Source organism: Mustela putorius, unplaced genomic scaffold (assembly GCF_011764305.1).
Source record: "Mustela putorius furo isolate JIRA1106 unplaced genomic scaffold, ASM1176430v1.1 tig00000196_pilon_pilon_pilon, whole genome shotgun sequence".
NCBI classification, from domain to species: domain Eukaryota; kingdom Metazoa; phylum Chordata; class Mammalia; order Carnivora; family Mustelidae; genus Mustela; species Mustela putorius.
The window spans coordinates 11,646,457-11,669,405 of record NW_025421310.1 but is presented as its reverse complement, the minus strand read 5'-3'; the positions used below and the strand labels follow the sequence as shown (position 1 = coordinate 11,669,405).

General features: G+C 53.7%; 1 protein-coding gene across 8 annotated transcripts; it reads right to left on the bottom strand.

Moving 5' to 3' along the window:
• Positions 1-88: 88 nt before the first annotated feature.
• On the bottom strand, positions 89-21,558 carry ODAD1 (outer dynein arm docking complex subunit 1). Of its 8 annotated transcripts, none has more exons than XM_004767443.3 (16): positions 21,500-21,558; positions 20,478-20,534; positions 20,051-20,142; positions 18,755-18,854; positions 18,397-18,586; positions 10,128-10,250; positions 9,668-9,781; positions 7,456-7,523; positions 5,289-5,476; positions 5,002-5,136; positions 4,195-4,277; positions 3,925-4,093; positions 1,815-1,978; positions 1,602-1,705; positions 1,221-1,299; positions 89-1,144 (listed from the first exon to the last, which is right to left on the bottom strand). In XM_004767443.3, exons 3-16 carry the CDS (start codon positions 20,118-20,120, stop codon positions 599-601), a joined length of 2,133 nt encoding a protein of 710 aa, XP_004767500.2. In that variant the 5' UTR covers positions 20,121-20,142; positions 20,478-20,534; positions 21,500-21,558; the 3' UTR covers positions 89-598. The 8 variants fall into 8 exon arrangements, with proteins under 8 accessions (XP_004767500.2, XP_044933028.1, XP_004767502.2 ...); XM_045077093.1 differs by lacking the exon at positions 21,500-21,558 and adding an exon at positions 20,731-20,749; XM_004767445.3 differs by lacking the exon at positions 21,500-21,558 and having other exon boundaries at positions 18,755-18,851.
• Positions 21,559-22,949: the final 1,391 nt, after the last annotated feature.

The following is a 22,949-nucleotide window of genomic DNA, read 5'->3' as shown; positions in this document are numbered from 1 at the left end:
AATAGGGAAAAGGTCATAAATTTCCGGGCTGGAGGTAGAGGAAACTGCCATGTCTCAAGCTTGCTCCCACACACACTTGTAACCAGGATGGAGTCAAAGTCAGGCTCTGACCTTTATTTCCTACAGTCACAGCTCACTCTGACCCTCCAGTTCTTGCCCCGATGCTTAGTACCCAGGGCTCCCAGGGAGGGTGAGGAAGGAGGAGCTACAAAGATAGGGACATGAGGTACAAGGAGAGCCTGGAAGACAGACAGGGGCAGGGATTAGAGGTGCGGGAGCAGAAACAGGAGGTGGGGTGCAGGGGAGGACAGCTGGGGAGGTTAGGGCAGAGCTGGGGAGAGGCGAACCCAGGACAGAGATACTCTTAACAGGAAGCTGGGAGAACTGGAAATTGGGAGACAGGAAGGGAAAGGCGGGATGGGAACCCAAAGGGGCCAGGAGACGGAGATGAGGTCTCAGGTGGTGAGGCGTGGACAGACACAGAGGGGGACACAGTGCTGGGCAGATGCAGACAGCCATGGGGCAAGAGAGACATGGAGAGTCATGAGGAAATCTCGAGACAGGGAGGTCAAGCCCCGGGGCCAGGGGGGGTGGCGCCCTAATCTTTGCTGGTGGTGGAGCCGCGGTGGGTGCTGGAAGTGTGGCGGGGGCTGGAGACTTGGCCTCTGCTGGACCCGAGGCCTCCACTCAATTCCGACCCCATGCTTCTGCTCTCCACGCCCACGTGGCTCTCGTGGACACCGCTGGACACCCCGTACCCGGTGGACCCCAGGTAGTTACTAGAGCTGGAGGTCCTGAAGGTCACATGGCCCCCTGTGGAGGCCCGGCTGGAGAGCGGAACCCCCATGGCGCTGGTGGAACCAAAGGTCACGTGGCCTACACTTGAGCTGGGTTCACCAAAGGTGACCCGGCCGACATTGGAGCCGGTGGCACGGCCCCCACTGGACGCCAGGACGCCACTAGTCCTCTGGCTCAGGATAGAGCTGGGCATGATGCTGGGGCTCTTGGCGATCCCCACGGGTGAGCCCGAGGAGACCCGCTGGGTGCCCGAGAGGCTGGGTACGCTGGGTGCGCTCTCGACCTTCCGCACGGTGTCCGCCAGCTCCTTCAGCTGCTGCTCTCGCGCCAGCTCCCGCGCTTCCAGCTGCGGGGGAGGCGAGTCAGCGTCCCCGGAAGGAGGCTGAGGTCCGGCCCCAAGCCCGGCAGGCCCCCATCCTCACCAGCTTTGTCACTTGGTTCCGCAGCTCTTCCTTGCTCATCGGGGCGTCCTCTTTGGCCTCAAAGCCTGGGGTGTCCTCCCTAAAGTGGGGGGAAGGCGGGAAGGGAGGACACTCGAAGCCACAAAAGGCTGAGAGCTCCTCATTGCTATGGACGGAGACCATTAGCCACGCTCTGGCCAGCACAGCGGCCTTTGGCCTTTCTGGTCTACCTGGGGCCAGCTCAGTCCTCTGGAGCCCCAACTCCTTCAGGTGCCTCCAGAGCACCCTCACTCACCCTCTGGTACCCAAGAGCCACCTCCCCAAACCCTCCACCTCATTCTTTGTCCCCTTGGCCCCCATGGAACCGAATTCCGCTGCCCTCCTTCCTGCCCCGTGCCTCACTGGTTGTCAGGGAGCTGGGGCACGGCCATCCTCTTCGGGAGGTCCTCAGGGCTCTGGCCCAGAACCAGGAGGGCGGTGCTAACCAAGCTGGGGGTGCTGTAGTTCTAGAAGGTGGATAAACCCGTGGTCAGCTCATCCCCAAGGCCCCAGCTTCCAAGATTTGGGCTCCCTGCCCACCCCACCCCCGCCCCCCGGGACCTCCCGCCTCTCCACCTGAAAATCTAGGTAGGCCTGCACGGACAGGAGCTCGACCAGCCGCTTCTCGATGAGGCCCAGGAAGAGGCCAATGTCCCGGTCTCGCATGTGGGTCTTAACCCCCAGGAGGTCTTCGATGATGGTGTTGTCACACTTGGCCCTGGTGAAGAGCTGCTGGAGGTCTGAGGTTGTGGGGGGAGGGGACAGGCTGTCACAGACCTGCTAGCCCCTGGGGCCTGGCCACGGGGCTCAGAACCACAGAAGGCAGAAATCGCGGGAGGTCAGTGGAAAAGCTGACAAAAGCACTGCCAGCTCTCTAGGCCGCCTTCTTCTTTTTGTTTCTTATTTCACTTTGTTCAGTTAGTCTCAAAGGCCTCCTTCACACAGCTCCATCAGAAACACCCCACTTCCATCCTACCCAGCGACCCCAGAGAGGCACTCCTGTGGGTGCTCTACGGGAGAGGTCGGAGGCCAGCCACCCACTACCAAGGCTGCCTCCTTTGTTTTTTTCAATACTGGCCCCCACTTGCACCCGGCTGATTAGCTGTGGCCCTTGGCTGGCCCACCGGCCACTGCCATGACCCACCCTTGGCTCTACTTGTACCTAGTTGGCCCACTTGTACCTAGTCACTCTTTCAGGCGAACTGGCTATTGTTAATGACATTAGAAAGCACCCGTGACCTTGACACAGATCTGCAGCCCACGGCACTGCGTTCCCCCCACTTGTCCCCAGAGCTGCCTCCCCCTAAGCTCCCGACTCCTATGTAGTTTCCCCCTGGGGTCCCTCCCTGAACATCCCCCCCTCTACAATGCTCACGCTGGGCTCAAGGGCATCCCCAAACCCACTTCTTCTCCCAAGTACCCCTCCCAGGCCAGACCCTGTGCAACCCCCTCAATCACTGCCCATCTGTCTGATACCGCTGGGTCCCATCCCTCCTCTCCATTTTCCTCCTCTTCCAACACCCCTGTCCATGGCCTCTCCTGCTCACAGCCCTCCCATGGCTCCCCAGTGTCCCAGCCCAGCACCTCTTTAGAATCTGCCATCCTCCCCCTCCCACTCCCACCCTTGCTCCCCTTCTCCACACAAAGAGCCTACACTCCTGCACGTATCTCCAGGCCTTGCCCCCACCTGCTGGGACCACCCCCGAACCGAACTTTTCAGTGAAATCCTCATCCTTCAGAATCAGCCTTGGGCGTCTGGGTGGCTCAGTGGGTTAAGCCTCTGCCTTCCACTCAGGTCATGATCCCAGGGTCCTGGGATCGAGTCCCGCTTTGGGCTCTTTGCTCAGCAGGGAGCCTACTTCCCCCTCTCTCTCAGCCTGCCTCTCTGCCTACTTATGATGTCTCAGTCTCTCTCTCTCTGTGTCAAATAAATAAATAAATAATCTTAAAAAAAAAAAAAAATCAGCCTCAAGCATCACTGCTTCCAGGAAGCCCACAGCCACCCTGGCAGAGCCCACTTCAGCCAGCAGCAGGTGATGCGACGGCTCAGGGCGCCCACATTCAGGAGGCTCCCACCTTGGGCTTGGGGCTCTGCTCTCTTGTTTAACAAAGGGCCCTACCTTTTCACTCTGTCCAGGGGCCCAGCCAATCCCGGCAACCTTGAGGCTCCCACGCTGCTGTCCTAGGCCCTGGGATGGTAGTGAGTGCCCAGCTGCCCTGCTGGTGTCCCTCCCAGCCCTGCCCTTGGGGGCCCTTCTCACTATGCACCTGGCTCCCTGCAGCCCTTACAGTCATGGTCAGGACAGAGAAAAAGAGGCTCTTCCGGTAGGAGAGCCCCTACTGTGACCACAGGCTGACCTCCACCCCCACCTTCTCAACTTCCCAGCGGGGAACCCACCCACTTCTCCCGACCACCCCCCAAGCTGTCATCTGCCATCTCATTGCCAGGGGGGTTCGGCCGTGGAAACCACACACAAGCTTCCCAAATGATGGAGCTGGCTGCAAACCCAGGGCAGCCGGACTCTGGAAGGACGGCAGGATGGACGGCAGGAAGGATCTGGGATGGACAGACAAGCCAGCACACAGAGACGCTGTGGAACACCTCCCCCGAGGCTGGCTGCGGGCTGGGCCCTCTGGGGAGGCTCATCGCATCCTCCCAGAGGAAAAAGCTGGGCCGGGCGCTCACCGGCCTTGAGCTTCTCCAGCCGCCCCCGCATGTCCTGGAAGTTGGCCTCCACGCCGAGGGCCTCCGCGTGCACCTCGTCCACGCGCTGCTCCAAGTCCTTCCTCTCCTGCTCTTGCTGCGCGCGCACGAAATCCTCGCTGGCGCGCGTGCTCGCCAAGGCCTTCTGCATCTGCGGGGCAGGGCAGGTGCCCATTGCCAGGGGGGCCCGCTCCCGGAGGAGCGGAGGAGATGGGGGAGGAGGAGCGGAGGGTGGAGGGGACCTTCACTCACCTCGTTGATCTCCTCCTGCAGATGCTCCAGCTGCGAGTTCTGCTCGTTGATGAAGGTGAACTCGGCGAAGTTGCGCTCCTCCACTGGAGAGGCGGGTCGGGAGGGACGCACAGGACAGGGAGAGAGAGATGTTGAGAAAGACGACACAGACACTAGCACGCAGAGACAAAGAGAGACGGAGGTCCAGGAAACCAGAGGGGACACAGAGGAAACCGGAGCAAGTGAGAGTAAGAGAAATAGACGGCGGCAAAATCAAGAAAGACCGAGAAACACTAAGAGGCGCAGAGACACAGAGGAAGAGAGGAGAGGGAGAGAAAACAGCAGAGGTAGGGAGAGAGCCCAGGACCCGGGAGAAGACAGCAACAAGCGCCCGGAGGGAGAAACACAGAGGCTGAGGGAAGATGTGGAGAGAGACCGGGAGGCCCGGAATGGTGAGGGAGGGAGGGAGGGGGGAGACAGACGCACCCAGAAACAAACGGACCTAAAGACGGAGGGGACTGAGAGATGCAGGCCAGAGGGAGACGCACACAGAAGGAAGGGCTCAGAAGGCCCGAGACGGGGAGGGAGAGAGACTGGGGAGAGGGCTAGAGGGGTAGAGGCGGGGCGGGCGGAGAGGGGCGAGGAGGGCGCGCCTGACGCCCCGAGTCTCCAGCGCAGGTGCCGGAGTCCCCAGGGCCCAAGCGGAGGCCCTCGGTGACGGTGACGGAGCTCAGCCCCTGCGCCTAATCGATGGGGGCGGGCGGGGGAGCGCGGGGGTCCTGCACCGGGGCCCCCTCCCTCCGCCCCGCCGGCGCGGCCCGCACTCACTCTCCAGGTACTTCTCCACCAGCAGGTCCGGGTCGCTCTCCCCCGTCAGCTGGGACAGTTTGTTCATGGCGTCCTCGCAGCGCATCACCAGCTTCTCCTGGGAGGTCTTCCGGAGGCCCTCGGCCACCTCCCGGGCTGGAGGGAGGGAGGGGCGCTGAGACCCGCACCCGCGGCGGCCAGAGGCGGGCAGCGGGGTCTGGGGGGTTGCTGAGCTAAGGCCGCGCGCGCCCCGCCCGCTCCGCCCAGTGGAGATCCCGAGCCCTTGGGGCGCGCGGCCGGGGCCTCACCGCGCTTGTCGCGCTTCTCCACGACCGCGGGGTCCGGCAGCCGATCGCTGTTCTTGAGCTTGAGGAAGCGGTGCAGCTGCTCCAGGTGCGCGATCTGCCGCTGCAGGGTCTGCACCTCCGCGTCTTTCTGGGCCACCTCCTTCTCCGCCCTCTCCCGCAGCAGGTCCATCTTGCTCTTGGCCTCCTCTCTGCCGGTGGGGGTGGGGGGTGGGGGGGTGAGCCCGGGGTCAGCCTGGGATCAGTCCCAGGGCGCGGGCAGAATCAGGTTGCAGTTTCCCCGAGGTCACAAAAGGCAGAAAACTTTCTGGGTTCCCAGAGGGGTATCAGGTTGCAGGCGGGAAGAGGTGGAATCGGGGGTCTGGGGGGTGTGCTGGGCCATGGAAGGGACTGATGGGACACTGCTGCAGTGCACTGCGGGCCAACGGTGGGCCCGGGAACAGGAGGCTGGACAGCGAGGAGGGCACCATCAGAGGTCATACTCGGCTGGGAGCGGGGTGGACCTAGGGCAGAAGGTATGGTGCTGGAGTTTGGGGGTCATGTGGTTGGAAATATAAGGAGCCTGGACCATTCGGGGCCTCATGTTGGGCAGGTGGATGACATCACCAGCGCGGTTGGGGTATGGGGACACTCTAGAAGCTTCAGTCACTGAGCCCCTTCTGACCTGCCCATGGGAAAATGTGGCCTTTAAGCTTTTGAACACAGGGCGGCTCCCTGCAAATCCCGAGGGTCCCAAACCTACTTCCCAGGACACAGGATCACAGTCAGAGGGTCATTTTGTTGGGAGCACAGCCGGCCAGTGTCCTCATGTCCCTGCCCATGGACCATTCTAGTTCCCACCCTCACACCCTTGCCTCCATCCAGAGCTCCAGCTTCTTGTTCCGGTCAAATTCCTTTATAAGACCTCCGCACATCAGCCCGTCCTCCTCGATGGGATGCCTCCCCTGGTGGCCACCAGCCTTGTTTCCAATGACCCCTCCAGGTGCTGGTGGCCGTCCTTCAGGGATTAGGACTCACAGTTCTTTCTGTGCCCTGGGCTCCATGCCAAACCGAGGGGCAGGGAAGAGGGGCCCCGACTTCCTGAGAGCCAGGCCGTGCGGTCATTACCGTCATGTCACAGTGGAAGAAACAGGCTCAGAGAGGGGATGCGACCTGCTCTGGTCATCCAACAAGGAGGCCCAGGAGACGATGCCTAGCCCTGCCTTCTGGCTGAGACCACCCTGTGCTGGTACCCAGCAGCGCCCCCCACCCCTGCCCCATCGGCTGGAAGAGCAGTGGTCGAGGCTCTCACCACACAGACAGGCCACCATGGGTGGCACTTGGCAGAAGAGAGGCGCCAGCCCACTCAGATTCTCTCTCTCTGAAGCCGAGTTGGGAAGAGCTAAGAACGGAAGAGCAGGGAGCTGCTACTAGAAGGACGTGCGGAGAGAAGCCAGAGAGGGTCACATTCTGAAGGTCAAGTTCGGATGAAGCCAAAGCCGAGCGTGAGCAGAAGCCACCAGATGGAGTCGGGGCTCTGACAGGGTCGCGGTGGACCAAAGACAAAAAACTGCAGCATCAGCCACAAGAAGGAAGGAAGGAAGGACTGATCCAGGCTACAACATGGGTGACCTCTGAACGCGTTATGTTCAGTGAAGGAAGCCGGACACCAAGTTATATGCTGCACAGTCCCGCTGCCCCGAGATGCCTGGAACCAGGAAGCTGGTAGGCACAGGAAGGAAACCAATGGTTTCCAGGGAACTGGGGAAGACAGAGCGACTGCCTATTGGGTACCAGCTTCCTTTTGGGGTGATGAGAGCGTTTTGGACCCAGATAGAAGCGAGTGTCCTAGAGGCCACTGAACTGTACATTTTAACATGGTGAATTTTGTTATGTGCATCTTAGCAAAAAAGGAAGGAAAGGAAGGGAGGGAGGGAGTGAAAGAGAAAGATAGGAAGGAGGGGGCGGGGAGGGACCCAAAGAAGTGGGTCCACACAGCCAACAAGTGTTGCCCGAGGACCTGGGATGTCAGTGGAGGGGGGAAAGGGGCACCTTATAAAAAAATAACAGGTTGTGACAGTCTGTTCCTGGAGTTCTGACCCCTCCCGCCAAAGCCTTAGGGCAAGGTTCATAGTGCATGAGCTCCCTGGAGGCCTGGGGGCACTGGGGGCGGGGTGGGGGGGTGCCCTACCTGACGGTGTAGGCAGCCGCTGAGGAGACCATTAGGGAGCTGACCATGTGTCGCAGAAGCTCGATTTCCTGCGAGAGAACAAAACCAATGTCCTTGCTACAGCCTCCTCCCTGTAGGACTCTCCCTTCAGCCCCGAAGCTCTTCTGCCATCCAGGTGTGTGGACCTTCCCCATTAACAGCCGCCAGGTGGGGGCGGGGATCCTAAGAGGTACCAAGTACATGGGCAGGGAAACTGACAGCTGGGATGCTGGCTCGGAGGGCTTCTCCCAGCAAAACCCTAAGAGCACCACCTAACTTTGTGGTCCGCTTCAGAAATGTGCTTGAATTTCGCAGTGGTGACCACATGAACCTGATTTCTAGTTCCAAAGAAATGTCTTTGCAGTATTATGGGTAAAAAATGTTCTTTTCAGGAGAAAGAAGGGAGGAAATTATATATATATTTGAACACACATGTGATGTATGTGTGTATAGATAGATATCCAATATACGTATATGCAAATAAAACATGTACACGCACAGTCGTTCACGTACACACATATATGAACATACGAGCACACACACACACACACACAAAGAGGGATCGAAGTGGAAGAGATGGAAAAGAAATGGTGTTTCTCTGGAATATCTTTTGGAATAGTTTTGTCTTGGGAAATCCTCTTAAAGTCTCATGTATTCAGGGGCACCTGGGGGGCTCAGTTGTTTTGCATCTGCCTTCTGCTCAGGTCATGATCCCAAGGTCCTGGGATTGAGTCCTCCATAAGGCTCCTTGCTCAGGAGGGAGCCTGCTTCTCCCTCTCCCTCTGCCTGCCACTCCCCCTGCTTGTGCTTGTTCTCTCTCAAATAAATAAATAAATCTTTAAAAAAAGAAAAAAAAAAAACCAGGGGCACATCAAAAGCACATAGAAGCCAACTTGAAGGGCCCTACTGGCTTCCACTGACTTGTCTCCCTGATCTGGGACGAGTTGAACATCACCACGCATGATGACTTCCATGCAGTAAAGGAAGAACCCACAGATGCTTACCGATAACACACAAATACCCAGAGGAGGACGAGAAGCTCTTCCTTATGTATGCTCTCTTACACACATAGGAGAAACAAGAGAGGTGGGGGAAAAAAGACCCCCATTCGGCATGACAGTGATAATCATTGGGCAAGAATCATTATCAGAGTCCCCAGCAATGGAGTGGAAATGTGTCGGGGAGCAAGATATCTTCGTGGTCTCTGAGAATCTCCACTTACTCCTCACCAAGGGAAAACTCACTGGAGAACCACGGCTGACCCAGGGATCAACGTGGACCTCAATCACAGGGATAAATGGCCATCTCGTGCCTCCTACTTAATGAGCCCCCAGGACACAACATCGCCTCTGTGCTATTCCTCCCAAAACACACCACACGAATCTCATCGTGAAGATTGGACAGACCCGTCGAGGGACTTTGTATGACACAACGGGCTTCCAAAATGTCAAAGCCGTGACCACAAAGCAGGGCCGAGGGATGGTTCCAGAACAGAGCCTTGGACAGCCAAATGCAGTGTGGGACCCTGGCTGGGAGCCTGGAGCAGGAAAATCAAATTAGCTGTAAGGGACGTCATCGGGACCATTGGAGAACTTTAAACAGGGACTACGTAGAATTGTAATAACATCGAAGTTCCTGACTTGGATAAGTGCCCTGTGTTTCTGCAAGAAAACGGTCTTATTCTTAGGACCAAAACATGCTGAAGTTTTTAGGGGCATAGTGTCTGCAGTGTGCTCTCCATAGTTCAGCAATGGTGATAACAAATCCTTTTTGGTAAAAAATAATAATGAGAGAGAGAGAGAATACGGCAAATGATCAGTCTTGGTGAAGGCTGGAGTTCTCTGTACTATCCTTCCAGGGAAGCGAAGGTGGAAGAAAAAGGGAAGGGACACCAACAGTTACGGAGATGCCCACAGAATGTAAACGGTCTTGCTTGCTCATTGACTGTCCTGGCCGATGATATTCAAAATGACATCTCTGGCTTCTGCAAGTCTGAAGGAGGCTGCTTTTTTTTTTTTTGTTAGAGGCTTCCCAGAACCTTCTCGAGGTCTCCATTCCCCCTGGACCACATCAAACCTAGGACTCCGACCGATTCTGCACTTGAGGCCACCGTGCTGGAGTTGGCAAGGTGAACCTTGCAACCTCTCCTCTCCCCCGGCTGGGCTGAGGGGTCCCGGGTTTTAGGGCCACTGACCTTCTGCAGCTTGCGGTCCACGTTCAGATAGCGGTTACGCTCAATGCGCAGGAGGTCCAGCTCCTCCCGCAGCACCGCGTTGCGCACTAGCTGGTTGTCAAAGCGACACGTGACCTGGTGGGGAGTCGGGGTGTACAGAAGTCTGAGGCCTGGTCTACCTCCCTCTTCCATGCTCTGACAAGTGTCAGAGGCAGAGCCTGTTCCCACTTTGGAGACACTGAAAGCGCTGCCCAGCCACCCTAAGGATCTCGGCACCACTCTCCTTTCCTTGGGAACCCTCCATCCACCCAGGACCGGGTCTCCTGATCCTTCTCTGGGAGCCCCGTGTTTCAGGCCCACCTCCCTCCTGGAATCTGGTCCATCATTCCTGGAACTTGAATTCCATGGAACTCGCTCCTGCTCAGTTAACCCCCAACACCCAGAGATCAGGTCTGGAAAGAGCCAAGAGGCTGACTCTCACCCTGTCTAACTGGTCTTCTAGAATCTTGATCCTTTGCCGGATCTTGACTTTCTGATCCAGGATGACCCCCGGGGCCCTGACTTCCTTACCTAGGACAAAGATCCGGATCTCCCACTCCTGGATCTGGAGGAAAGAGGAGGATGCCTACTTGTTGGCTGAATGTGGAGAGACTGAGGAGCCAAGAAAGGGTGAGGGGCTGAGTGTAGCTGTCCCCTCCCATCCTTGTGGCCCCAGGCATCTGTCCTACCCTTCTGCTAATGATGCCCAACCTTCCCTGTGGTTCTGGCTTCCGGTCACAACAAGGCACCCAGCCAGCCTCAATCCCTTCCCGGTATATTGGGGGAAATGAGCTAGATGCGTGGGGCTCTGAGACTTCCACGATCATATTCCCCAGCACACGGGGGGTCCTGGGAGGAGGAGACCAGTAGACAAAGTGGAGACAAGAGACTGAGAGATGGTGAGAATGAGCACCGACGTCATTAGAATGCCTGGGTCTGGTTATGGGTGAAACCTATCCGAAGCTGTCCTCGTTTCTATGTTCATCATTATGTATCTGGGGCCAGGCATCTCTCTAGTTAAACTGGAAGCTCCACGAGAGCAGACTTTGTTTTCAACAAAAACCTACAAAGTAGGTGCTCAATAAAACATGCAGATCAAATGAATACATGAACTGCTGAAGACTGTGTTTTCCACATGGGTGGCTCAGTTGGTTACGTGTCTGACTCTTGATCTCAGCTCAAGTCCTGATCTCAAGGTCATTAAGTTCAAGCTCCATATTGGGCTCTAGGCCCAACTTTAAAAAAAAAAAAAAAAACTGGGCTTGCCAATTTGTGTGCTTTTAGGGGTTGGTTTATGTCCTGTCCACAGCCCACACTCCCACCACTGCAGATTCTTCTGTTTAAGTGTGAATCCCCAATACCCCAAAAGAGTGGGTCTTTGCAGAGATAATCCAGTTAAGATGATGTCCTTAGGGGGGACCCTGGTCCAATATGACCAGTGTCCTTACACAAAGGGGAGATTTGGACAGACATGCACACAGGGAGAATGCCACCCAGCCAACACTTCCAGCCTCCAGAACAGTGGGACAATATATTCCTGTCATTTCAGCCACCCAGAGTTTGTGGTACTTAGTAACAGCATCCCCTAGAAAACTAACACATGCCCCCCGCCACCCCACAGCATCACTGCCAACTCAAAGTCTGCACCACGAGAATGTTTAAGTCTGGAGGGAGACAACCAACATGGTCAGACACCACATGAGCTACGGCTCAAGGCAGTTCACAGGTTCAACACAAGGTAGTGCTATGTCCCTTTCGATGAGTCACATCTTTGTGAACAAGCATTTTTTAGCTGTTGCTGTGATAAAAAACCAAATACCCAAAAATGTGACCAGTGGGAGAAAGTGCCCAAGCGTACAAGTAATCTCTATTACTTTTTCCAGTTGCATGTGAAACTGAATTATCCGAGTAAAATTTTCAGTTACAAAAAGAAGAAAGAAATAAAAGAGAATACTGCCCAGAAATCAGCACGGAGTATGAGTGGTCAGTCCGATCTGACTCCAAGACCCAGAGGCACAAACATCCCACAGGCAAGTAATTATGGCTTTGGAGAATGAAATACAGGGGGTTTTTGTGTGTTTTTTTCTACTTATATATTCTCTTTTTTTCAAATGGTCTCTAGGTTGTTAGGATGAAAACACTGGTTTATTTAAAGTAGATCTGTTAGCAGAACAAGACTGGACCCCAGGACAGCTCTTGAAAGCTAGCTGATTGTTCCATTTTTAGGAATTACATGAGTTAAACTGTTGGCAGCTTGGAAGTAACCACTGTATTCATTTTCCTCTTTCTGCAAAACAAATTATCCCAAGCTTGGTGGCTGAAAACAACACCCATCTATGATCTCGAAGTTTCCATGGGTCAGGGGTCCCGCACAGTTCAGCTGGATCCTCTCCACAGAGGGCTGTGGTCTCATCTGGGACGCACTGCGCGGTCCCCTGCCAGGTGGCTCTCTCCGTGGGATGGCCTCTTGCACCTTCAAGGCTGGCCAGAGAACACCTGTCTTTGATCTACGCAGGGCCAGTCTAATAGAGCACACCCAATGAAGAGAATGTCGTTCCCTCCCTTCAGTCCCCTCCCCAGTGTACTGTATTTTGTTGGCCAGAAGCAAGTCACAGGTTCTACCCCCACTGAAAGGGCGGGTAGTACACAGTGGGTGTGGGAGGTCACCTTGGGATATATTCACTACAGCCAAGAGGAGAATACAGGTTTCCCCATTCTTTGAAACTACAGCATTCCTATGAGACCCTTCATAAGCCAAACTGGCAGAAAGTGAAGGAGGAATTACCATTAGTTTTAATGGAAACAATGTATAGCATTCCCCTGGCCCCAAAATAACCCCTCTTAGGCTTTTCTGATACCTTAGGACAACACTTGCTGACAGATGCAGAAAATAAACTGGGATAAAACACAGATGCTCAGAGACGGTGCAAAAACTAGCAGCTGGAGGCTGACACGCTGAGTGTGGTCCCCAGGAAGGAGCTTGGGGCGGGGGGTGGGGGGGGTGGCACACTCACTGCCTTCCTTCTGGAAGCTCCAGGCAATTTCTAGAAGCTGGATTCCTTGATTTATGCATTCCTTAGCTTGTGGCCACTCCAACCTCGGCTTCTCTTCCTCACATCTACCCTCTCCATCTTCTCTTATTCTGACATTCCTACCTCGCCCCTAAGGACACTTGCGATGACATGGGGTCCACCTGGACAATCCAGGGTAACCCCTGGATCTCAAAATCCTTATTCACATCTGCAGAGTCTCTTTTGCCATGTAAAGTAACATACTCACGGGTTCCTGAGATTATAGTGTGGACATCTTGTGTGGGGGTGGGGACCATTATTCAGTCTACCATATTTCCTCCAGCGGAATTCTTTTTTTTTTTTAAACTTTATAGTTTATCACCCATATATGCACTCCTAAGCAAAAGTTTATTTTCGCCTGATTTTATATTTTATGTCAGTGAGATTATGCTTCCTGTATGTTTTATGCCTTGCTTCCTTCCTCATGGCTGTGTGTGATTCATTCATTTTTCATCACTGTATACTATTTCATGATACAAATGCACCACAATTTATTTATTCATTCAAATCCTGTCGGACATTTGGGTTACTTCCGGTTTGGAGTAGCAAGAGTGAGTAATGTTTCTTTCAACATTCCTTCACGTGAATCCTGGTTCTGTGGCACGTGCTCAGAAGTGTACTTGCGGGGCAGGAGGGAGCTTTAACAACAGATCTAAACCTGTTTTCTCTTAGAAGGTGACTTTGGCTTACTTTCTTCTGAAACGGTTTCCATGGAAACACACTGGGTTAAGGTAAATATGGAATTCCAGCTCTGTTCCCAGGCAACAGTGTTTATTATAAAAATGACCCCTGATTGGTCAACTACTTTGGACTAGAAGGACTGCAAGCTGGGCTCATAGATCTCAAGGGCCAATATGACCAGCACGAAACAGAAACCTGGTTTCTCTTCGGGTTCCTCTTTTTTAAAGTAGGCTCCATGCCCAACAAGGGGCTTGAACTCATGACCCTGAAATCAAGAGCTGAGATCAACATCCAGATGCTCAACTGACTGAGACACCCAGGCGCCCCTGCAGGGTATTTCCTGAGTGTGCTCCTTGTGGGGGCTTCGACTTAGACCCTATCCTCATGGCAGCAGTGCCTAGATGTTCAAGGAAGGTGTGCTTGATGCTCTCATGCCAAGATGCTGCTGTTTCCTGTCCTCCATCACCCTACAAAGTGAACCTGGTACCAAGTTCTGTAGCCAGAGCATCCTGTGAGCGTGAATGTCAGGTGGAACCCAAAACTGCTTCTGGTGACCATGCTGAGTGGGGGCGGCCCCGAATCACAGTGTAGGTCTATCAGTAAATGTAATTGATAATGGGGGGGATCTTTTCAAAATACATGTGACAATTTATATACCCCTGACAACAGTTCATTAGGTGTTCCCACTTGCTGCTTCTCTCCCCAACACTTGGTATTTTGGGACACTCATTTTTGCAAATTTGGTGAGTGTTTAATGGAATCTCACTGTGATTTTCATTTGCCTCTCTCTGATTACTATTGAGTGGTGAGTAATTCCTACATTTATTGGACAAATGAATTTCTTATTTTGTGATGTGTCAGCTCAAATCCTCTATTTTTAAAAACTCAGCTGACTCAGGCATGTGGATGGCTCAGTCAGTTAAGTGTTTGTCTTTAGCTCAGGTCATGATCCCAGGGTCTGGGGTCAAGTCCTGCATGAGGCTCACTGCTTCGAAGGGAATCTGCTTCTCTCTCTGCCCCTCCCCCACTCGTTTCTCTCTCTCCTTCTAATAAATAAGATCTTTTAAAAAATACAAGCAAAATAAATACAATTGAGCTGACTCTTCAATAATTTGTAGGAGTTCCTTGCATGTTCTTGCTACTAGTCCTTTGTCAGCTATACATGTTGCAAGTAACTTTCCATTCCATGACTTTGCACACTATGTTTCTTTTAACAAGTTATTAACCTTGAAGTCATAGGAAGCAACAATCTGTTCCTTTAGAAGTAGAGATTTCTATAACTTATTTAAGAAATCCTTCCCCACCTCCACACATTCAGATCTCTGATCCATCTGGAATTAATTTGGGGGTACGAGGCGAGGGAAGGGTCTGGTTTCATCTTACAATATGAATATCTAATTTTCACAGCACCCTTATCCTCCTTTTCCATTTCTTGAAGTCATATGTTAAGTGTCCACATGTGCTTTGGTCTCTTTCAGGACTCTCTTCTGTCCCATTGATCCATGTGATTAACCCTGCATCAATTGTAAGAATTTTATAATAAATCTTGATAAATGATACAGCAAATCCTTTCACATTGTTCTTCTTTTAAGTCAGTCTAAGTCATCTTTTCCATTGTACTTCCATATAAACCTTAGAATCTGCTTGTCAGTTCCATCCATTTAAAAAAAAAAAAAACTTTCAGGGACACCTGGGTGGCTCAGTGGGTTAAAGCCTCTACCCTCGACTCAGGTCATGATCTCAGGGTCCTGGGATCAAGGCCCACATCGGGCTCTCTGCTCAGCGGGGAGCCTACATCCTCCCCCAACGGCCTGCCTCTCTGCCTGCTTGTGGTCTCTCTCTGTCAAATAAATAAACAAAATCCTTAAAAAAGAAAAAAAAAACTTTTATTACTTTGGTTTCGATTACATTGAATTTATACATCAATTTGGAGATCTGACTTTTTATGACACTAACTCTTCAAGTCCTTGTGTAGGTCTCTACACTTATTAAGCTCCTCTTTACCAGCCCTCAATAAAATATTACAACTTACTCCATAGAGGTCTTGCACACTTGTTAAATTTCTTCACAGGTACTTCTTCTGGTTATTATAAATGCATATTTTCTTTTATTTTGTTAACAGTTATTGCTAATACAGAGCAATATTAACTTTGCATATTAATTCTGTACCTGGCCACATTGTTATAAGACCTTATTAATTACAATAAGTTGTTGTTAGATTCTTCTGGCTCTCCCATGTACACAAATACATCATCTACAAACAATGACAATTTCATTTCTTCCTCTCCAATGCTTACATTGTTTTTTCCCTTTTCCTGGCTGTACTGCACCAGACAGGACCTCCAGCACAATGTTACATACAAGTGGTGCTAGCTGACATTTTTATATTGTTACTGATCTCAAAGATAATCTTTGTCATGTTTTGTTATCAAACACAATATTTTCTGTAGATGTTTTATAGTTGCCCTTCACCAAATTCAGGAAATGTCCTTTTATTCCTAGCTTCCTTTTTTTTTTTTAAGATTTTATTTATTTATTTATTTATTTATTTGACAGAGAGAGACAGAGCACAAGCAAGCACAAATGGGGAGAGGCAGGCAGAGGGAGAGGGAGAAGCAGGCTCTCCGCAGATCAGGGAGCCCCATGCGGGGTTCCATCTCAGGACTCCAAGATCATGACCCAAGCTGAAGGCAGACCCTCAACTGAATGAGCCACCCAGGCACCCCTTATTCCTGGTTTCCTAAGATTTTTTAGCATGAATGTACGCTGAATGTTATTAAACACTTTTTTATTTCTACATAGACCAGTGCTATAAACAGGTGTAAGTCCAAGGACCGTCCGTCATCAGTCTCTGATGTGATGGGCTCAGAAAATGAGAGCAAGCATTGAAGTAAGCATCAGAAATGGCACAAGCCTTCTAAAAGCAGCAGTCAGTAATAGATTGGAAATTTTAAACGTTGGTCCATTAACACACATAGTTTGTGAAAATCTAAGTTGTCTACTTTTTTTTTTTTTTTTGCCAGAAAATGTCTGTTCTCTCTCATTCAGAGATAATATTTCCATTGGGTACCTGTTTTTCTATTTCCTTAAAGATTTTATTTATTTATTTGAGAGCAAGAGAGAGCACAAACAGCGGGAGGGTCAGAGGGAGAATCAGACTCCCCGCTGAGCAGGAAGGCTGACCTGGGACTCGATCCTAGGATCCTGAGATCATGACCTGAGCTGAAGGCAGATGCTTAACCTATAGAGCCACCCAGGTGCCCCTGGGTATAAAATTCTGACTCTGATGAGTTTCCGTGAAAGACTGAGGAAAACCAATCCCAGCAGCCAACCCCCACAAAGCCACTGCACATCACGAAACAGCCAGAAGTTTGGCATGTGTGAATCAGAATTCAGCTTCCAAAAGGAATCTTGGGGAGCTTGTGAGAGCAGAGCAAACAAACTGATTGAAAGTCAAATGGAAGAAAACTCCGTGGTAGGGGCACCTGGGTGCACAGTTGGTTAAGCGACCGACTCTTGGTTTCAGTTCAGGTCGTGATCTCATGTCAGCCCCACGTCAGGCTCCCCACTCGGCATGGAGTCTGCTTGAGTTTCTCTCTCCTTCTCCCTCTGCTTCCCCCACTCACTCACTCACTCTAAAAAATCAATCAATCAATCAATCTTTAAAAAAAAAAAACAACTATATGGTAGACAGAATGATGCCTTCCTACAGGGCCAATATGTCCACATATTGGGCCCAGGATAAACACAAAGGTCCTTACGGGTGGAAGGAGGGGGCAGGAGAGTCTGAATCAGAGAAGGAAGAGGTGGGAGTCACGCACATGAGAAGGACAGCTGCCTGCAGCGGGCCTTGCAGACAAGGCAAGGAGCTGCAAACCAAGCCATGCAAGAAACTTCTAGAAGCCGGAGAAGTCAGAAAACACATTCTCCTCCTAAGACTTCAGAAGAGGTACAGCCCTGCTTACACCGGACTTTGGTCCAGGGAAGCCCGTTTTGGACTCCTGTCCTCCGCCGCTGGAAGATTTTATTTATTTATTTGAGAGAGAGAAAGAGCATGTGCTTGAGCAGGGGGTTGGGAGAGAGAGAGGGAAAGGATTTCAAGCAGACTCCATGCTGAGTGCAGACCCTGACCCACGGCTTACTCTCCTCGATCCCAAGACCCTGAGATCACGACCTGAGCAGTAATCAAGAGTCAGGCGCTTAAGTGACTGTGGCCCCCAGGCGCCCCTAGTTTGTATTATATTTTAAGCCACCAAGTGTGTAGTAATTTGTTACAACAAAAATAGGAAATGATACAGACCACCAATGTAAGTAACCTTCAAAGTCTTGTTTGTAACCCAACATGCGCAAGAAATCCTTTGGTCTAAGCAAGTGACTCTTTTAACCAAGACTAGAATAGAAAATCGCAGAATGCATCCCACCTAGGAAACATCGGTATTACCTGGTGAAACTTCTCTTTGAGATCTATGTGTGTGTTTATATCCACATGTGTGTGAGCTGCCTCTCCAGAGGTCATGGTCATAAAAACCTGAAGGGACACTGACCTACAGAAGTTGCATTGTTGCCAAGGTCAAGACCTGGAAGCAGGTGGGACTGAAAACCTATTGTAGACTCCGTTGTATTACCAGCATCCTCCTTTTGCCCATGAAGAAAGTAGGGCCCAGAGAAGTAAAGTCTTGCCCTCCGTCACACAGCTCTGACAGGACAGGGCCGGGATTCTAATGCAGGCTTTGCTGACTCCAGGGGTGAACCTTTCCCCTTTAACCACACCAGCCCCCTGTTTGGGATGTGGGGGACTATGCTAAGCAGGAAGCACCCAGATTCCCACTACAGGCTGAATGTAACCCTCCTCCGTGGCTGCTTTCCATGAGCCCATTTCTCAGGCGAGGAATTTAAGGCTCAAAGCAGTTCCTTCCCGGCCCCTATGTGGGATCCCCGGCGTCTGGTCTCAGAACCCACCTGCTTGTCCAGGGTTCTGGTCTGCTCCTGGAGTTCCTTGACCTCGGCCTGCACTTGGACCCGGCACTTGAGCAGCTGGCCCATGTTCTCCAGCCTCTCACTGTCCCGCAGCCGCTTGACCTGGCTCTGGGCCACGCTGATCTGCACCTGAAGTTTATCCCGCAACCCTTCCAGGCGCTGGATCTCCTCACTGCCCAGGCAGGGAGGGCGGAGCAAGCCAGCAAGGGGCGGAGCTCAGAATCACTGAAGGCTAGAGGCAGGGCTGGCCCTTCCCCCCTCTTGGAGCCAGGAGTGGGAGCCCCAACCCCCCTCCCAGTAGAGCCCCCTCCCTAGCTCCAGGACCAGGCAGTGGGCTCACAGCTGCTTGTTGATGCGCTGGTGGACTTCCTTGCTGTAGGCCTGCCTCTCCCCCTCCATCACTTTGCATTGCCGCTGTAGTCTGCTCAGCTCCCAGTCTGCTGAGGGCAGGACCAGCCAGGGGGCTCAGGAGGCATCCAGGAGGCCCCAGCCCCTTCCTCTCCAGGACCTAGAAAATTCTGGCTCCCTCAGGGTCTCCACAAACTGCAGCAGAAGTGCACACCCAGGCCCGGCCAGCCCTCTGGCACTGCACCTCGGCTCCCATCCCCCTTCCCACTCCAGTACCCCAAGCTGACTTCAGGATTCTTCCCATCACTCCTGCCCCAGGTTTGGCACACATTCCCTTCCCCACTAGAGGGCGCTCCTGGTGGACTTCTTGGTCTTTGGGAACTTGCCACATAGGATCTGGAACTTGGGAAAGTTGAAGATAGGTGCCAAGAATTGGGGACAGCATTTTAGCTCCCTCCGTCCCCTCCAGCCCCCATCACCTGGCAGTCCTCCTGCCCATCCTCCTGCTTCCTCACTTTCAGCCTGGGCCCTAGGCTCAGGCTTTCTCCTGTCCCACCTGGACCATTGCCCCAACCTCCGCACCAACCTCCAGGCCTCCCTTCACATCCCCAACGGGTCTTTCTACACCCAGAACTGACACCGACCCTCCCCTGCTCACAGGGCTCCCTAGGAGCTCCAGGGCCTCCAGGATAATTTCCTAATTCCTCAGCCTGGGTTCGAGACCCCATATGATCTGACCCTACCCACCTCTTGAGTCTGGTCCAGCAGCTTCCCACCTCCCATGGCCCAGGGGCTCTCAACCAGCCATTCTGTCCCGCACAGAGAGTTTGCAATGTCTGGAGACATTTTTGATTGTCACGATGTGGGGACGGGGCAGGGGAAGGTGCTTGTGGCAAGTGATGGCTAGAGGTCAAGGACGATGTTAAGCATCCCACAATTCCCCAGGACAGTCCCATGACTAAGAATGATCTGATCCCAAGTGCCACCAGTGTGGAGGCTGAGAAACCCTGTTCTAGCACATGCTGTTGTGTCTGCTGAAACAGTCTTCCCTGCCTGCTCCCATTGGGAATTCCTGGGAAGAGTTCCAAGCCCCACTCCAACTTCTCCTGCAGGAAGTCTTCCCAGACTGTGCCACTGCCCAGGTCGGCCTAGCCCCTCTGCCTGCTCCACCTCCATTCCCACGGCTAGAAGGTCTCCCCGTCCTTCGTGTGCTGCAGTACAGTACCTGGAACTTGGGGAACGGAGGAAAGAAGGCCGGGGGGGGGGGGAGCAAGACTGTATGAATTACCCATTCCTTCCAGGAAGGCCTCACTTCCATCCTCCGAGCGGGTGCTCCCTAAAGTTTGTCCCAAAGGCATCTTGGCCAAGCGGGTGGGGCTCCTGCAGGGGTGACACAGGACCCCTTCAGACATCCAGAAGGAAGGTGGGGGACCAAGCGCAAGGGACTAGGAATTGGAAGGTGACCCCAGAACCAGCTGCGATCTTTGAGTCTCGGTGCCTCCAATGTGTTGGAGGGGGTCACCTCTCAGGCCTCTCTCCACGCCCCTCCCGACCTCCCACCTCTCCCATTTTTTGACTTGTGTTTCAACTCTAAGTCTGGCGCGGGGGACAGGCCGCCTAGGCTCGCGGTATCTCTGAGGCGTGGCTGTTTGTGGAAGGAGACACGGACAGGGGAAAACCTCCGCTGGCTGAGAGGAGCGAGGCCCAGTCCCTACCTGCTGGAGTGCCTGCCCTGTCCTTGGTGCTCCGAGTTCACTGTTGTGGCCTGGTTACTGGGGAGATAAAGGGCCAATGAGGCCTGAGGGTGGGACCAAGGACTCGAGGAGAAGCGGTGGGATGGGAGACTGGGGAGGGGGGAACCTCTGGGGAGGAGGAGCCATGGAAGAGGAGGCTGGGGAGGAGGGACCGCTGGGAGGAGGAGCCGTGGGAGGGGAGGCTGGGGAAGAGGGGCCAGGACAGCTAGAAGACCTGAGAAGACTGGGGGGTGCGGGTACAGATGAACTGGAGGGGGCGCAAAGCCCTGCGAGGGGCGGAAAGCCCTGCGAGGGGCGGAAAGCCCTGCGAGGGGCGGGGCTGGGAGAACTTGCGGGAGCGGAGCTGTGAGCCTTGCGAGGGGCGGAGGAGGGCAGGTCCTGTGAGGGGAGGGACCGGGCGTGCCCTGAGGGGCGGGGCTGGCCGGGCCACGAGGGGCGGGGCTTCAGCTCCCGAGGGCCGGGAGACCTGTAAGGGGCCGGGCTCGGGTGGGAGGAGCACTGTACCTGCGGAAGGCGGGGCTGAGGGGGACTAGAGAAGGACCCCGGAACAGTATCCGTAAAGGGCGGGGCTGGGACCCAGAATGGGAGGTGACTATGGGGTGAGACTATGGGGGGTGCTGCCGAGGGGAGGGGGCACCGGTACCTGCACACGCCGCAGCTTCACAGACCTACGAGGGGCGTGGTTAGAAGGACACCTGAGGGGCCTGGTGGGGAGATGCTGGAAGGTCTGGAAGGAGCTAACGGGGATCGGTGGGCGGGGGGGGCTCTGTGAGGGGCGGGCTGTGTGTTTTCGGGAGGGAGAGAAAGGAGCTGAAAGACCCTATGGAGCCAGGGTTGGGAGAGAAACGTCTGGAAGGCTTTGGAGCTGGCCGAGGTCCTTCGGGACGAGGCCTGAGAGATGTTATTTCGACCACGTTATTTCGAAGACTCTCATTAGGAAGACCGTGCCGACACCGGGAATTGTGAGGGGGAGGAGTGCTCACCACCAACTCAGGTCCCTGCAGTGACCCACTACGCATGCGCGGCCAACGGCCTCCTGCGAAGCCGCCAAAATCCTCTTGCCTGCTGGGTCCGCGCACTGAGAGGCGGAAGTGGGCGGGGCCGCGAGCTCCTCGTACCGCCCCCGTCTGGCCACGCCCCCTCGCCCTGCTGGGCGCGCCTCCTGGGCTGCAGGCTGCTACCCACGTGGGCCTCCCCCGAGCTGGCGGGCAGTGGGCGCCGCTCCCTGCAGGCTGGGTGTGCCTGAAGCCTGCGGTTTCCTGTGGGAGGAAACCTCCCGCGGGCGCTCAGCTCGGCTTTTAGCTCTGGAGGCCCAGGAAGGGGAGATTCCGTTACCGCCTTCCAGCTCCCTGATTCTCCCCCTTCCACAGGTTCCTAGCTTAAGGGACCTCCTCCCACGCCCCGACCCTACATTCCCAGGGTACCTAAATCTGGGCTGATTCCACTCAGGGAATTTGATTTAGAGTACTAGCCTCCTGCTTTCCACCTCCCTCACTCACATTTCCATCTCCCCAGCCCCTGGTTTCCAGATTCCTAACGGGGCCAGGTCTTGTCCCTTTGCCTACACTCCCATGAAGAGCACATGACCCCCCCCCCCCCAGCCTCTAATTTTTCCCTCAGTGACCCAGACTTCCTAACTTCCTTGGGTTCTGAATTCAGAGCCCCAGTCTCTGTCCCCAGGGACCCTAATTCTGCACTCCTAACTTTAGCCTTGATGTCCAGTGGACCCAAGAATTTTCCCCTACCCCAAATCCTAGAGACTATGAACTAGAGTCCCCCAGTACTAAATCCACTCAGGGCCCCAATGCTGGGTATAACAATCACATACTATGTGCTGCACACTCCTAGAACCACCCTATGACGGATTTACTATGACTATCCTTATTTTACAGATAAACTGAGGCATAGAGAGGTTATTAGTAACTTGTCCAAAATCACAGAGAATGAGCACAGCAGCTTGGATTTGAATCCAGCCCATGTGCTTCTGTAGACTGCTGTCCTGGTCCCCAGCTTCGGGGTCCCCTGAGTACCTGCCTAGTCACTGAACTGCCCATCCCTCACCCATTCAGGGAGCTGAGAGGACCAACCACACTCCTGTCCCCTAGCTCTGGCCCCATTGAAATAACCAGACATCCAATAGTCTAGTTCCCTTCCCTTGCAAGAACCTAGGATTTCAGTCCTGCAGCTCCCAATTCCCTATCAGGACCCCAGACACCTGATCCCCTGCCCCTCACTTTTTCTTTTTTAAGATTTTATTTATTTATTTGACAGAAAGAGACATAGCAAGAGAGGGAACACAGGCAGGGAGAGTGGGAGGGAGAAGCAGGTTTCCCAGGGAATGTGAGACTCAGTCCCAGGACCCTGGGATCACGACCTGAGCTGAAGGCAGACCAGACGCTTAACGACTGAGCCACCCAAGCACCCCTGTCCCTC